Source organism: Nothobranchius furzeri, chromosome 6 (genome assembly GCF_043380555.1).
Source record: "Nothobranchius furzeri strain GRZ-AD chromosome 6, NfurGRZ-RIMD1, whole genome shotgun sequence".
NCBI classification, from domain to species: Eukaryota; Metazoa; Chordata; class Actinopteri; order Cyprinodontiformes; family Nothobranchiidae; genus Nothobranchius; species Nothobranchius furzeri.
Genome location: NC_091746.1, coordinates 66,429,310 through 66,444,126, shown reverse-complemented (window position 1 = coordinate 66,444,126; position 14,817 = coordinate 66,429,310). Strand labels below are relative to the sequence as shown.

At 40.5% G+C, this 14,817-nt stretch overlaps 2 protein-coding genes across 2 annotated transcripts in view; both read left to right on the top strand.

Moving 5' to 3' along the window:
- fbp1b (fructose-1,6-bisphosphatase 1b) overlaps positions 1-14,817 on the top strand; it is a 291,591-nt gene that overhangs the window by 138,702 nt on the left and 138,072 nt on the right. The gene's annotated exons all lie outside the window — the stretch shown is intronic.
- Positions 1,849-13,689, top strand: dck (deoxycytidine kinase). Its single transcript, XM_015974404.3, has 7 exons — positions 1,849-2,082; positions 2,356-2,471; positions 5,055-5,248; positions 5,475-5,622; positions 5,735-5,850; positions 8,456-8,555; positions 13,215-13,689. The coding sequence occupies exons 1-7, from the start codon at positions 1,968-1,970 to the stop codon at positions 13,239-13,241; spliced, it is 816 nt and encodes a 271-aa protein (XP_015829890.1). The 5' UTR covers positions 1,849-1,967; the 3' UTR covers positions 13,242-13,689.

Genomic DNA, 14,817 nt, shown 5'->3' with positions numbered 1-14,817 from the left:
AGTGCCTAGCATGGCTTCTAGTTGCCCTAATCCACAGCGAGTGTTGTCTGAAACTAAAGGCCATATCCGACTGAAACATCAGAACCTTGCCCTACCTCCCTTTAGAAATCCTATCTTGTTATTTTCTTATCGTTTCGAACATTTTTTCTGTAAACTTGATAATATTTAGTCATCAGGTGTCTTTGCTGTTTGTTGATTAAATGAATGTGTTGAAGGGACATAGAAGTGAGGCTAGGACACTGTCATGTTGTAGCAGGGACTATTATTAATAAACTTCATGTATTGTTTAGTGACATGCTCCTATGTGCTAGTTCCCCCTCTATATACATCTTTTTTCAGTAGAAATACATTTTAGTAAGTTTTCCTGAGGGATGTAAAGGTTTAGGCTTATAACCAGTTTCCTCAGATCGATGAAATGAAAAATCCAAGCTTTTGAATTTGGAAATTGCTACTTCCTTATTCTCAATAGCCATGAAGCACTTTGACCAGTTTTCCTGACCACTCTCGCCTGAATGTTTCCCCTCCATATGCTGTACTTTTATTTGGTGTAAAGCTGAACATTTGTTTTTAACCCTTACAAACTCCAAATGAATGTTGAATGACTCGACCTCCTTTGAAGTCAGCTATAAGGCACAAAGCAAGGTTTTTTTTTTGATGCGTTTATATGGTTTTGGTTTGGCTGTGCTTTAAGCAGCAGAAGCATGCACCCCTCCCCTAAGGTTTAGTTTGCTATGCAATGACTGACGGAACACTAAAATGACCCCAAATTGGTCTTAATAGTGCTTAAATTTGGATGTGTGACAAAAGAATCTCTTTTCTGCTTTAGTTTGAAGACGGTGACTTGGATGTTTTCTAAATGGAATTTGTTAGAAGTGTTTGTCTCTGATGCACACATGTAAATACTGAGGATTGACTGATACAGATGAAACGGGAGCATGGAGGGGTTTTTTTTTTTGGGGGGGGGTAAATGAATGCATTTAGTCTTTTTGGAGGCTGCTTCCTTTTCTTCATTTGGATATCAAAGCATTTTGTTTTAATGTTCAGTATCCTTTTATCAACTTCTAACTACTATGAATGTTACACATCTACAGATATCTGACACTATAATAAAGAAAGCGGTCATTCAGAAGCATCTCTGCCTAAAGAAATGCCCACATCAGAGCCTATTGCCTACAGTTTCTCCTCTTTCACTTTAATTATTGATGAAATGTTTGTAAATAGTGGCTTGATTTGGAGTTTCAAATGCTACTGAATAGATTTATGCTGTTTGCAAGGCAAATAAAGGTGGTCTTGACTCTTTCATTGAATTGAGTGTTGGCTTATTTAGTCTAAAGACTATTACAGGTAATTTGGCCTGTTAAAGCCCCATCATCATCATCACCACACACTAGTGAAATTACATCTGTTAACTTTACTTGCAAAAAATTAAAAAGGACATTGAACCTAGATTTTCTGATCTAGTAGGGGCAACCTGTCACGGTTGCGAAGCTCCTTGGGGAAGGCGCAGTACAAAAACAGGCCATTTTCATTGACCTACTTTGTAGGTAACATTTTGATCTGCTTCATTGCTTCACATATAAATGTAAATAAAATGCATAGCTTGATAGTATTGAACAATACGGATGCTTGTCTTATCAGTGTGCAGAAGTAGTTTTCGTCATCTTTTACACAATAAAATATAAAGTATTTCCCCCAAATTTTAAATTTGTTCATTTTTTCACATAAACAGATTGTCTACATGTAGCTAAGTTGGTTTTTACATTCATAAACGAGTTTCTTATATTTTTGAAATACGTTTGTGTTTTAAGCTTCTCAGCCACCGTAGAAAGATAATGGGTTTGAACCTAACGGCCACCGTACTGAAGGCGCCAGCTTCCCTCAGTCTAAAACCGCCAAATTAGGAGCCTTCAGCCGTCGCAGAGCGCGCTCCAGCTCATTTCTTTTGGATAAATATTACATCTCTGAACATGCCTGCTGTTCCGAAGAGGCCCTGTCCAGTTCCTCTGGACGACTCCATGAACAGCTCGATGAACGACTCGATGGAGAAGAGAATAAAGCGCATTTCAGTAGAAGGAAATATCGGTGAGTTCTGATGCTGGAGACAAAAACAAAGACCAGTCTAATGGATGAAGTCCTGAACATGTTTACCTGGTGATCCATGTTACATAAAATTAGAGTAAAGGTGTTGCTGCGGTTTACTTCCGCTTATATCCCATTACTTTGCTTACTTCTGTATAATATAAATATTAAAATCAGTGTTTACACTGCACGCAGGAAAATAATGTCCACCGTCGGATGTTAAACATGTGCCTGTTTTTTTCTACTTTTTTTTATATATATATATATTTGTTTCAGCTGCGGGTAAATCCACCTTTGTGCGCCTTTTGGAGAAGGAGAGCTCAGACTGGGAGGTAGTACCAGAACCAATCGCCAGGTGGTGCAATGTCCAAACATCAGGCAATGACTTTGAGGTATTTCATCCCAGACCTACTGCTTTTACGAATGGACCACACGTACACTGAAATTAATCAAGATGTTACAAAGATCCCTCTGATGAGCTGCTGCTGTCTAGAAGTCAAGGCTAGGCTCTGGTGGAGCTTGCATGCAGCCATGTGGACATCTCTTGTGTCTTCTGAATTTAGAATGCAGCTGTCATCTGTCCAAATATCTGCACCGATTATGGTTAACCAACCGCCACCACTCCCAGGAGAACAGCTGCTCCCCCAACCGTGGCAGAGCAAACACATCACAGCTGCAAACCAGCAGCATCAGTAGTTTCACGCACTCACATTTTGGGCTGCCTGGTTGTTGAATAGTCATATTAGGGTAGCATGGGACACCAACTGTAAATGGAATTTAATAGAAAATCCCTTTATTGTCCCTCTGTGGAGAAATGTTGGTGTCACAGCAACAATTACAGCCACACAGTTTAACACAAATTAAAGAGTAAAAATACAAGAAAACGTAACACAAAATACTTAAAGATTAAAACCATCATCATGTTTAAAAAATATAACTTTAGGGGGAGTTTATGGTTAACTGAGTAATGCCGGTGAAACAAACTTTGGAAAACGTGCATTCCTACTCTAAATGGTCTGTATACGATTTAGCACCTTCTAGAGTCCTATAACCCCCCAAGGTGCTTTACACCACAATCAGTCATCCACCCATTAACTCACGTTCTCTTCCTGATGGTGATAAGCTCTGTTGTAGCCACAGTGCACTGACAAAGGCGAGGCCTGCCAAGCATGGGCACCACCAAGGAGGGTTGAGTGTCTTGCTCAAGGACACAACAACAGCATTCTCTGGTCGGAGCCAGGATCGAACCTGCAAACTTCCGATTACTCGCCCATCAGTCAATGACGACTACAGACATCCCACATCATGAAGGTCCTGGAGAGACTCCTGTTGGTCCACCTGAATAAGCAAACTAGGACATATCAGGACCCGCTGCAGTTTGCTTATCGCCATGGAGTTGGAGTTGAAGATGCCATCATCCAGCTGCTTCAACCAACCTACTGTCACAGCACTGTGAGGGTCATGTTCTTTGATTTCTCCAGTGCATTTAACACAATCCAGCCTGATGTACTTTGCCAGAAACTCCAGAAGACACAGGTGGGGGCCTCAACTATCGCCTGGATTAAAGACTACCTGACAAACAGACCACAGTTTGTGAGGCTGAAGAACTGCACATCAAACCAGGCGATCAGTAACGTTGGAGCACCACAGGGGACTGTACTCTCACCATTCCTTTTCACCCTGTACACCTCAGACTTCCAGTACAAATCAGAGACCTGTCATCTACAGAAACACTCAGATGACTCTGCAGTTGTCGGGTGTATCAGAGATGGACAGGAAGCTGAGTACAGAGAGCTGGTGGAGCGCTTTGTGGCATGGTGTGGAAACAATCATCTGACCTTGAACGTGAACAAAACAAAGGAGATGATTTTAGACTTTAGAAGAAACAGGGTGGAGTCAAACACTGTTTCCATCATGGGAGAAGAAGTGGAGGTGGTTGAGGAATACAAATACCTTGGAGTTCACCCGGACAACAGACTGGACTGGAGAAAGAACAGCGAAGCCGTTTACAAGAAGGAACACAGCAGACTGCACTTCTTGAGGACGCTTAGGTCCTTCAGTGTCTGTAGCAAGATGCTGCAGATCTTCTACAAGTCTGTTGTTGAGAGTGTAATCTCTTCAGCCATCGTCTGTTGGGGTAGCAGCATCAGAAGCAGGGACCTGAAAAGGCTCAACAGCCTAATAAAAAGGCTGGTTCTGTTCTGGGGACGACTGTGGAACCGCTGGAGGAGATAATGCAAAGAAGGATTCTCTAGAGAATCAAGAAAATGATGGACATCCCTGAGCATTCTCTTCACAAGACTGTCCGACAACGGAAGAGTGTCTTCAGTCAGAGGCTTCTTCAGTTTGGCTGCAACACTGACCGCTACTGGAGATCCTTCCTGCCAACAGCCATACAACTCTTTGATGACTTGATTATTATTATTATTCTGAGCTACTACAGCAATCAATTTCCCTCTGGAATCAATAAAGTATTTTTGAATTTAATTGAATATTTATTTAGATTTGATAAAACATCACATTTAAATTTAATCAATCAATCAATCAAAGCTTTATTTATAAAGCACCTTCCGCAACCCTGTCAGGAAGCCCAAGGTGCTGAACATGGTGTACATTTGTAAAATGTACCGTGTACAAATGTACACGGTACATTTAGATATTTTCTCTAAATGTTTAAACATAAATTGCAAAAATTATTATTTTTTTCTAAAATAACAGTTAACATTTGAGTGTGTGTGTGTGTGTGTGTGTGTGAAGTTTAAATATTTAGGATAAATTTTTTACACGTGCTAATTTTATTTTATATTAAATCATTTTTCTTAGTGTCGTTTAAAGTTAAATGTGATAAAACAGACATGGCTGTCTTTTTATCACCTGGCTCATATAAATAATAATAATAAATGATGTGTTTTAGCAGGTGGATCTAAAAAGGGAAGTTTAATAAATTCAGATTATTTTTATCTTCACATTTTTAGGAGCTGACCGTGTCCCAGAAAAGCGGAGGCAACATTCTACAGATGATGTATGAGAAGCCAGAGAGGTGGGCCTACACCTTCCAGAGCTACGCCTGCATGAGCCGGGTGCGAGCCCAGATGAAGTCGGCCAATGGGAAGCTCAGAGAGGCCGAGGACCCGGTTCAGTTCTTTGAGCGGTCCATTTACAGTGACAGGTATCAAGATCTAAGCAGTAGCAGTTTAACAAACATGAGAATCTGAGTTTGCAGCTGGAAACAACAGTTTTTATTACTTTAGATAGATTCTTTAGTGGTCCGATGTAGATCTGGAGCTTCACTGTTAAAGGTCTTAAGACTGATCCAGTGAAGTGAAGAAATGACTTTTATATCAGTACAAGCTGCATGATTTAAATGACCTCTGTGTACATTCTGTGAACAACAGATACATCTTTGCAGCCAACTTATACGAGAGCGAATGCCTTAATGAAACGGAGTGGTCGGTGTACCAGGACTGGCACGGCTTCCTCCACAAACAGTTTGGGGAGCACATTAAGTTGGATGGTATCATCTACCTCAGAGCCTCACCTGAGGTACCCTCATGTTTCCCTGACTCCATTCCTATGCTGTCACGTCGAACAGAAAGCTTTAGTCAGGGCGAATTGGGGATTTTCTACCATGTGGTTCTCTGGGGTTTGTGTGCAGAAATGTTTGGAGAGATTACGCCTGAGAGGCAGAGCGGAGGAGCAAGATATCCCTCTGGAGTATCTGGAGAAACTCCACTTCAGGCACGAGAGCTGGCTGCAGAACAAAACCATGAAGTGAGTCAGAATGTGCATCAGGTAACATTCATGTTATTAAAACAGAAATCCTGAGTTCTTTTAAAGGGCACCATCTAGAGGTGGACAAATGTATTGCACCTGAAACCCCTCTACTTACAATACACCCGTAGACAGCCAACTAGGGATGGGTACCTTGTGACATTTGAATCGATTCGGTACTAATTCCCGGTACCTAGGAATCGATACCGGTACTTAACGGTACCTATATTTTTCTCAATATATAACAATATTTGATAAATATCACGATAAATAACATACAACTGTTTGTATTTTAACATCGTCCTTGTAGTTTTATAAGCTGATAATTAAACTGAAGCAAACATCTTTACTGTGAACTAAATTTACTGTATATCTTCATTTCTTTTACCGTCCTTTTTCAATTGATTTTTCCTACTGGGAAGTTAGAATTTCCGAAGAGAAAGCGAATGCACCATTAGCTGATAACAATAGTGGCAAAGGAAGCTAACATATCAAGCTAACGTTATCTTAAACAGTTTATTTAACTGCTGGAGCAGATTAAAACGATGATGCCTCACACTTAGATCATTGTCACTGGTTTCATCTTCACCCAATCACCCGTCGCATTTAGTAAAGTGAAGCCAAACATTAGAGCACGTTCATGTTCTTCCAGTCGGAAATTCGGAGTTCCGAGGAGAAAGCGAACGCACCATTAGGGAAACGGAAGCTAACATATCAAGCTAACGTTATCTTAAACATTTTATTTACCTACCGGAGCAGATTAAGATGAGGATGTCTCACTTAGATCGTTGTCGCTGGTTTCATCATCACCCAGTTACCCATCACATTTAGTGAAGTGGACCCAAGCTTTAGCGTGCGTTCTTTTTACCATGCTGCTCTGTTTACAACTCGCTCGCAGCGAGCGACGACATAACGCTCTTGCGCATGCGCAGCTGTCTAGGCAAGTTCTCGTTATGAAGGACGGGCACCGAAACGAGGCACCGTTTCAAATGACGTGAATCGGTGCTCGGTCGGTACCTTAAAAAGTACCGAATTCGGTACCATCCCTACAGCCAACAGAGCTAACACTCATTATTTTACAATTATTCTCATATTATGCTGAAATGTCAGCAGCTCTGCACCAGGCCAGGTACTTCCAAGCACCCCCGCCCTCTGTACATCTGTAAATTAGCCAATGACTGACGCGCTTGGCTATTGCTGAGCAGCGGTCAATTCAAATCGCATGGGGCTCTACGGGACGGGAGAGGCGGGCTTGGCCAAAAATAAACTGACATATTGCCTACATCACCGCAGAGGGAAGGCTAACACTTTTATGGATTCACAGAGTGTGCATAAGTAAATCCATTTCGCACAAACTGTATGTGGCAAAGATATTTACTCCCACTGATGCCAGTTCTGAGAAATCACATTTTGATCTACTGGCAAGCTAACTGAGTGACATTTCTTAGCCTTTAAGGTTAAAAGGGGACCATTTATCCAATTAAAGGGATGCTTTGCAACATTTTCATATTTTGAAATAATTTTTTTGAGCCAAAATGTGCTAAAATGGTCTTTTACAGGGTTAATGAAAGGCCATCAGCCCCTGTCGCCCCCTGTGGCCAGAATATTCCACTTGCAACTTCAGAGTTGGGATTTAGTAAAAGTGGAGCTGATGCACCTATTTCCTGCATGTTTTTGATCATGAACACAGCTGATTCGTTTAATTTAGTGATATATAACTCCTGTAGACACTAATGAAGGCTGGGGATACATTTCAGATTAAGGTGTGAAAAGACAAACGCACAGCAAGGAGATAGGTTTTGGTTCTACAAACGGACACTATAGGGTGCTAAAAGCAAGCCAAAGCTGCCTAGTCTTCCTTTAGTCAAACATCATACTGACACAAATTCTCCCTGACCTTTAAAATGTGTATAGTTTCATTTCTCCCTGAAGACTGTATGCTGTATTTTATGTTGCAATGGGACTTTTTAGATTCAAGATCATTATTAATGTCATTAAACAGGTGTGAAACAACCCTCACTTGCAGCTGACTCATTTCCCTGGATGATTAGGCCCACCACGGTTGTATCATCAGCAAACTTAATGATAGTGCTGGTGTTGTGGGTGGGCTTACAGTCATGTGTACAGGTAGTAAAGGAAGGGACTCAGCACGCAGCCTTGTGGGTCTCCTGCGCTGAAGGACAGAGAGGAGGAATGGTGGTGGTGGCCTAGCTTTACAGACTGATCGGTTTGTTCAAAAGTCTTGTATCCAGAGGCAGATGTCATGCTCGAGGCCAAGGTCAGACATCTTGAGGAATAATATGCTGGGGAGAATGTTGTTGAATGCAGATCTGTAGTCCACAAACGGCAGCCTTGCATATGCACCTGGCTGTTCCAGGTGTGCCAGAACATTGTGGAGGGTGGTAGAGGTTTATGAAACCTCAATCATGTTTCCTTGTTAGCAACATTTTATATTTTTAATGGCTGGTACAGAAACCCGTGCTGATATGTTTACACTTTAGTTGGTGGTTTCTGCTGCTTGAGCCACCCTTCAGTGTTTAAGAGTTTAGATAAATAATATTCTGTGAATCTTAGTAGCCGCACTAACCCCGACTCCTTTCTGCAGCACCGAGTTCGACTACCTCAAAGACATCCCTGTGCTGACCATAGATGCGAATGACGATTTCAGAGAAAACGATTTCAAGGGCGATGGCATGGTTGAAAAGGTGAGTAACATTCTCGTAAAATTCATTTAACAACATATCTAAATGAAAATGAGCTCCAATAATATGCCAAAATAATAAAAAATACTGTATACCAGCTTCACCGAGACAAAACCGAAGTTTTAGTCATCGGTCCCGAGACCCAGAGAGAAACTTTTACCAAAGCTACAGTCACTAACTCTTAATCCGTCTTCTCAAGTGAAGAACCTGGGTGTGATTTTTGACTCTCGGCTAACTTTTATTCCCCACATTAAGAATATTACAAAAATTGGTTTTTATCACCTGAAAAACGTCGCCAGAGTTCGCCCTTTTCTCTCTCTGGCCGATACAGAGACGCTGATGCATGCTTTTATCTCCAGTAGAATTGATTACTGTAATGCCCAAAAAGAGTACCTCAGGTTTACAACTCCTACAAAATTCAGCAGCTCGTGTCCTGACTAAGACCAGGAGGCAGGAGCACGTTACACCACTCTTAAACAAGCTGCGTTGGCTTCCTGTATGTTTCAGGATTGATTTTAAGGTTGTTTTAATGGTTTTTAAATGCCTTAATGGTCTTGGGCCTTCTTATCTCTCAGAACTGCTTCATAAATACGAGCCTTCGCGGTCCCTGCGCTCCTCTGGCAGCCATCTCCTCGTCATTCCAAAAGTCAGGACACACTCCCAAGGCGAGGCATCCTTCCAGTTTTATGGCCCTCGCCTCTGGAACAGTCTGCCAGAGGACCTCAGGGCCGTAGAGAGTGTTCTTGTTTTTAAGACCAGGCTCAAGACTCACCTTTTTAGTATAGCTTTTAAGTGGTTTTGATCTATTTTAGCCAGTTTTTGCCTTTTTATTTATTTATTTACTCTTAACATATATTTTATCAGTGTTTTATTACTTACTACTCTTAATTAAATAACACATATTTTCTTACATATTTATTTTAACTTGTAATAATTATTAGTTTTAACCAGTCTTAATACTTTGTGGTACAATATTTTACAAATGTAATTATATGTTTTCTACTTGGTCATCTTTTATCACTGTGTTTTATTTAGATTTTTATTTATCAGCTGTTTATGTTTAATTTGTTTCTTAACTTGTTATCTTAGTCTCATTAGTAAACTAGTGTTTCCTCTGTGGGGGCCGGCTGCCCCGGGGGCAGCGGTGGACTGTGGCGGCCGGGGTGCTTCCCATGTCTACTCTTACAGGGTATCCGCGAGTCCTTGAAAAGTCTTAAAAAGTCTTAAATTTACTTTTCCAAATTTAAGGCCTTGAAAATCCTTAAAAATGACAAATAATCCTTAAATACAGTTTCCAAAGGTCTTAAATTACCAAAGACTCAATAAACAAGATTATTTTATTTCTATGAAATTTTTGTGAATTTCTAGTTAGTGTTCAGCATTTTTTGTTTATGCTATTGGCAAAAGCGGAACCGTACACATTCAGTTGGTTGTGAAAGTTTTTTTTTTTTTTTAGATGAGCACATTAGCTGGTTAAGCTAGTGGGAGCTTGCGCCACGGGGAAGTGCAAGTTTAATGGTAAATGGATGGCTACATTTGCGACGTGGTTCGCACCGGTTCCAGGCAATAGCTGGAAATTATTGCAGAAATTTAATTTTAAAAATTAGCTTAAATTTGGTCAAAGTGGCCTTAAAAAGGGTCTTAAAATGTCTTAAATTTGGCTCCCTTAAACATGCAGATACCCTGTCTTACCAAGGCTATTGCTGCCAGTCTTGGTGTTCCCGGTGCAGTTGGCTCCTTTAATGGCGTTTTCGTCTTCTTTATATATATTACATCTGCACTCAGCCAGCTGCCCTTTCTTTATTATGTGTATGTGTGTGTGTGTGTGTGTGTGTGTGTGTGTGTGCGTGTGTGTGTGCGGGAGTTTGCATCTGCTTGGGACGGGATTGAGGGTGGGAGGAGGGAGAAACAAAGGGGATTTCTTATGTGAATCTGTGTGGGAGGGGTGGGAAACCGACTGCTGTCTGGTTGTTTTTAATATTGTAAAGCGCTTTGAGCTGCATTTGCGTGAAAAGCGCTTCATAAGTAAATTTTGATTGATTGATTGATTGATTGATTGATTGAGATAAATAAGAGCCAAGAGACGTCTTAGAAAAACTCTTGCGTCTAGTTCATTCTAAATATGTTGGTGGTACATTTTTAAGCTTGAATGAAAGGAAACTTCCCACGGAAATCGGTCTCCATCCTGGTTCTCGGTGTACGTTTCTTCTCATGATACATCACTAGTTGAGTTTTACGAACAGGCATGCACAAAATGCCGCCATCAACATCAGTAGTCAGCTGGCTTTGGAAGTTTTTTTTAGCATATTGGTCCAATAAGTAAAACTGGGCCAATATTAACAACTGATTTATTAGAGATGCAGTAAAGGATTGTGGGGGTGTTCGTTCAAGTCTTTCTACCAATCCTGTCCTTCCCGAGATAAACTAATTACGGTTTTCTAACTCTTCTATTTCTCTTTCCTCACATTTTTTATCACAATTTAAACTTTTCCCATTGTTAGTATATTTTTAACAGTTTTTAAAATCTTTTATTTTTAAATTTTTGTTCTTGAGAGGCGCCATATAAAGATGGTTTCTTCGTAACTAAACCAGAGATGGTGTTCAGGTGATGTGGTCCTTTTTACAGTGTCAGGTGTAGAGGAACACAGTGCTGTGCAAAAGCTAATGCACGTGTGGGGAAAAGGTCGTAAACAAAGAGTGCTTTCAGAAATGTAAATAATGGTTGTTTATTTTTATCGATGTACAAAATGCAAAGTGACCGACCCAAAACATCCAGCCAAAGTCATTCAGAACTATCTTCAGCATAAAGAACAAAAAGTCCTGGAAGTGATGGTGTGGCCCCCACTGAGCTCTGATGTCATCATCATGGGGTGTGTCTGGGGTTACATGAGGAGACCGGACGTGAGGAAGCCTACGTCTACAGAAGATCTGTGGTTAGTTCTCCAGGATGCTTGGAGCAACCAACCAATCCAGTTCCCTCAACAGCTGTGTTCAAGTGTCGCTAAAAGATCTGATGCTGTTTTGGAGGCAGCGGGTGGATCAGATTTAGGCCTAGTCCACACGTAGCCGGGTTTTTTTTTAAACGAATATCCGCCCCTCCAAAAACTTGCATCCACACCACCTCGTTTAAAAAAAAACTGTCCACACGTACCTGGATAAATACGTTGTTAAGGACATGCCAGACCTGTAGGCGGCAGTACTTCCCCCGTTCTTAACCTCGTCCTTCGTCTGTGGTCTTCCGCAAGGAGCAGTAATTCCGCTTGCAAAAACAAACAAGCAAAAAGCGCTTGGACAATTGATAAAGCGAGCGCAGCTCTGAGGGCATCCATGCTGTCGGCTAGTGTAAACACAGGTCGCACACGTGATGTCAGCAATTTTTTGTCGCGGAAAGTGACGTTGCAGACCTTAAAACTTCGGTTTTGTCTGTCCACACGCAGACACCCAAAACGGAGAAAACGCAGATCTTCACTTTGGCCGGAGTTTTTAAAAAGATCCGTTTTCGTGTGAAAAAACTCCGTTTTCGTGTGGATGACAGGCCAAAACGTAGAAAAATATCTACGTTTTGGCAGATCCCCGGCTACGTGTGGACAGGGCCTTAGATTTCTCTTTTCTTCATTCACTGCTTTTTGTTGATTGATTAAAATAAATGATAAACACTTCCATTCTTGAAAGTGTGTGTGCGTGTGTGCACTCGTGTATAATTTGTTTATATCAGTTATCGGTCCCAACAGCTGCATAAATATGTATAAATATTGGATTTCAGCCCACATTTTCATATCGGTGCATCTCTAGTTGAATCTCCATTTTTGAGTGTTATTTATTTATTTATTTATTTTTACACAATGCTTGGTAAAAGAAACACTGCTATTAGTATTTTTAAAAATAATGTACTAATACACACTCGTGCAGAGTAGTGTGTTGCAGAACTTGTTAATCTGCAGAAACAAGACGGTGTGTTTTTCCACCGAGTCTGGTGCAGGGTGAAACTGTAAATATGTGTCAGGAAAGGCTGTGTGTGTCTGTAGGGAATGCTGAGCGTCCTCTTGAGTGTGTAGAACTGGTCCAGCTCATGGTTTCTGTTTGGGTTAGCCTACAGCCTTCACCCGAAAGGTCCTCTTCTCACACAGATCCCACACATTCAGTCCTTTCCTCGCATGAACTTGTCCTTTCTCGTTCTTTCGCTAACCACATTCACCTCAGTGACCATCCTCCTTCTGGAATGTTCTGCACTTTTCTAAAAGGGCTCCGAAAATATGCTGCATGTAACGGTTGAACTCCCGGTGATGCATTTGAGGACATTTCTGCTTCCAGAAATAATCCACCTCGGATGTGGCCTAAACTTGGCGGCACCTTCAGAGCGTGGTCACTTTGCACGCGCTGTGCAGAGCACGACCCGTGAATACTCCGAATTCACCTTACTCAGTTTCACACAGTACGGCCGGCAGAGATGCTGATGGAGCGGTTTCATGTTGATGGTAAACACGGACCATTTCCGAAGTTTCGCTTCTTCTGAAGTCAAAGGTCAAACAGCTGTGCTGACACGGTGCTTCGCAACAAGGAAGAAATATGACATTTAGGGTTAATTTTCCATCAAAATACAACTTTAATGCAGCATGTGTTGTTATGCTCTTCAAATAACCTTTTTTTTATGTTTCTTTTCAGGTGAAGGAGTTCTTGGGCACGTTGTAAAAAAAAACACACCTCACCAGATAATGGGACATCAAATATGAAATAGATTCATGAAATGTTTTTGATGATGGCACATGTCCTTATTTTGTTCTGTTAATCATTGACTATGGATTTTATAGTTGTACTGCTTTGTTTTGTTTTTTTACACTTTTTTATATTGTGTATTTATCTGGCTTCACCGTGTAAAAGCATTGGTAATTTGTCCATAAAGATGATAAACTTGAATGAAATTTATTCTTATTGAGCTGACACAAAGTTGTGAAACATATTCAGTTTTTCAGTTAAAATCCCAGAGAAGTGATACTCAGGACGTTTGTGGCAAGTTTTATACGTGGCCGGGTCATAGCTTACCAGCATCTCATGCATAAGATAAATATTGTCCTTATTTTTGATTTATCTTCGTTTTATTTACTTGTGACTCATGGAAATAAAATTGAAAACTGTTTCAGATGTGTGTGACTATTTTGAGAGGCCATTTTTATTATTACTGACAATATTACTGCTACTAATGAGAGAATAGTAAAAGATCAGTGAGACACAGGGTATCCGCGGGTCCTTAAAAAGTCTTAAATTTGCTTTTTCAAATTTAAGGCCTTAAAAATCCTTGAAAATGACGAATAATCCTTAAATACAGTTTCCAAAGGTCTTAAATGACCAAAGACCCAATAAACAAGGTATTTTTATTTCTATAAAATTTTTGTGAATTTCTAGTTAGTGTTCAGCATTTTATGTGTATGATATTTGCATAAGCGGCACTGTACACATTTGGTTGGTTGTGAAAGGGGGCTATTTTTAGATGAGCACATTAGCTGGTTAAGCTAATGGGAGCTTGTACTATGGGGAAGTGCAAGTTTAATGGTAACTGGATGGCTAATCCCACGTTTGCGACATGGTTAGCACCGGTTTCAGGCAATAGCTGGAAATTATAGCTTAAATGAAATTTTAAAAAATAGCTTAAATTTGGTCAAAGTAGCCTTAAAAAGTCTTAAATTTAGCTCCCTTAAACATGCAGATACCCTGGAGACAATAGTGAGCTACATAAACATTTATTTTACTCTCTACAACAAAAATGTCAACTATTTTTCTCCTTTGCATTTTTTATTCCTTTGAGGCAATGAGTTATAATTCCATGTTTGGTAATGTAGATTCATTAATACTGAATTAGGTGTTAAATAATCTACAAAAATGTGTTTCTTTGTTGTTGCTCGTCTAGTTTAAATTTATATTATTAACTGAAGCATGTGTACTAAATATGGTAGGCAGGGTTGTGCAAACCTGGGTGAATACAACGAATAGCCAAGAGAACCATGTCAATAATCAGGGGAAGTGAGCGTAGAGTCCTTTTCACGCACCCAGGATTTGACCTGTCACCTTTGATGTCCGGATGGTGCTACAGATCACTCGAAATCAAAACAACGCTCAATATTTTTTCTATTTACTAGGTTGTTATTATGTTAAACAAACATGTTCAGCACCCATAATGCAGAGATAAAAATATATTCTAACATAATGTGAAGTCTGTATCCTCTAAAGCAGCGGTTGCAACCGGGGGTCCAAAAAGGTGTCTTGAGGGTTC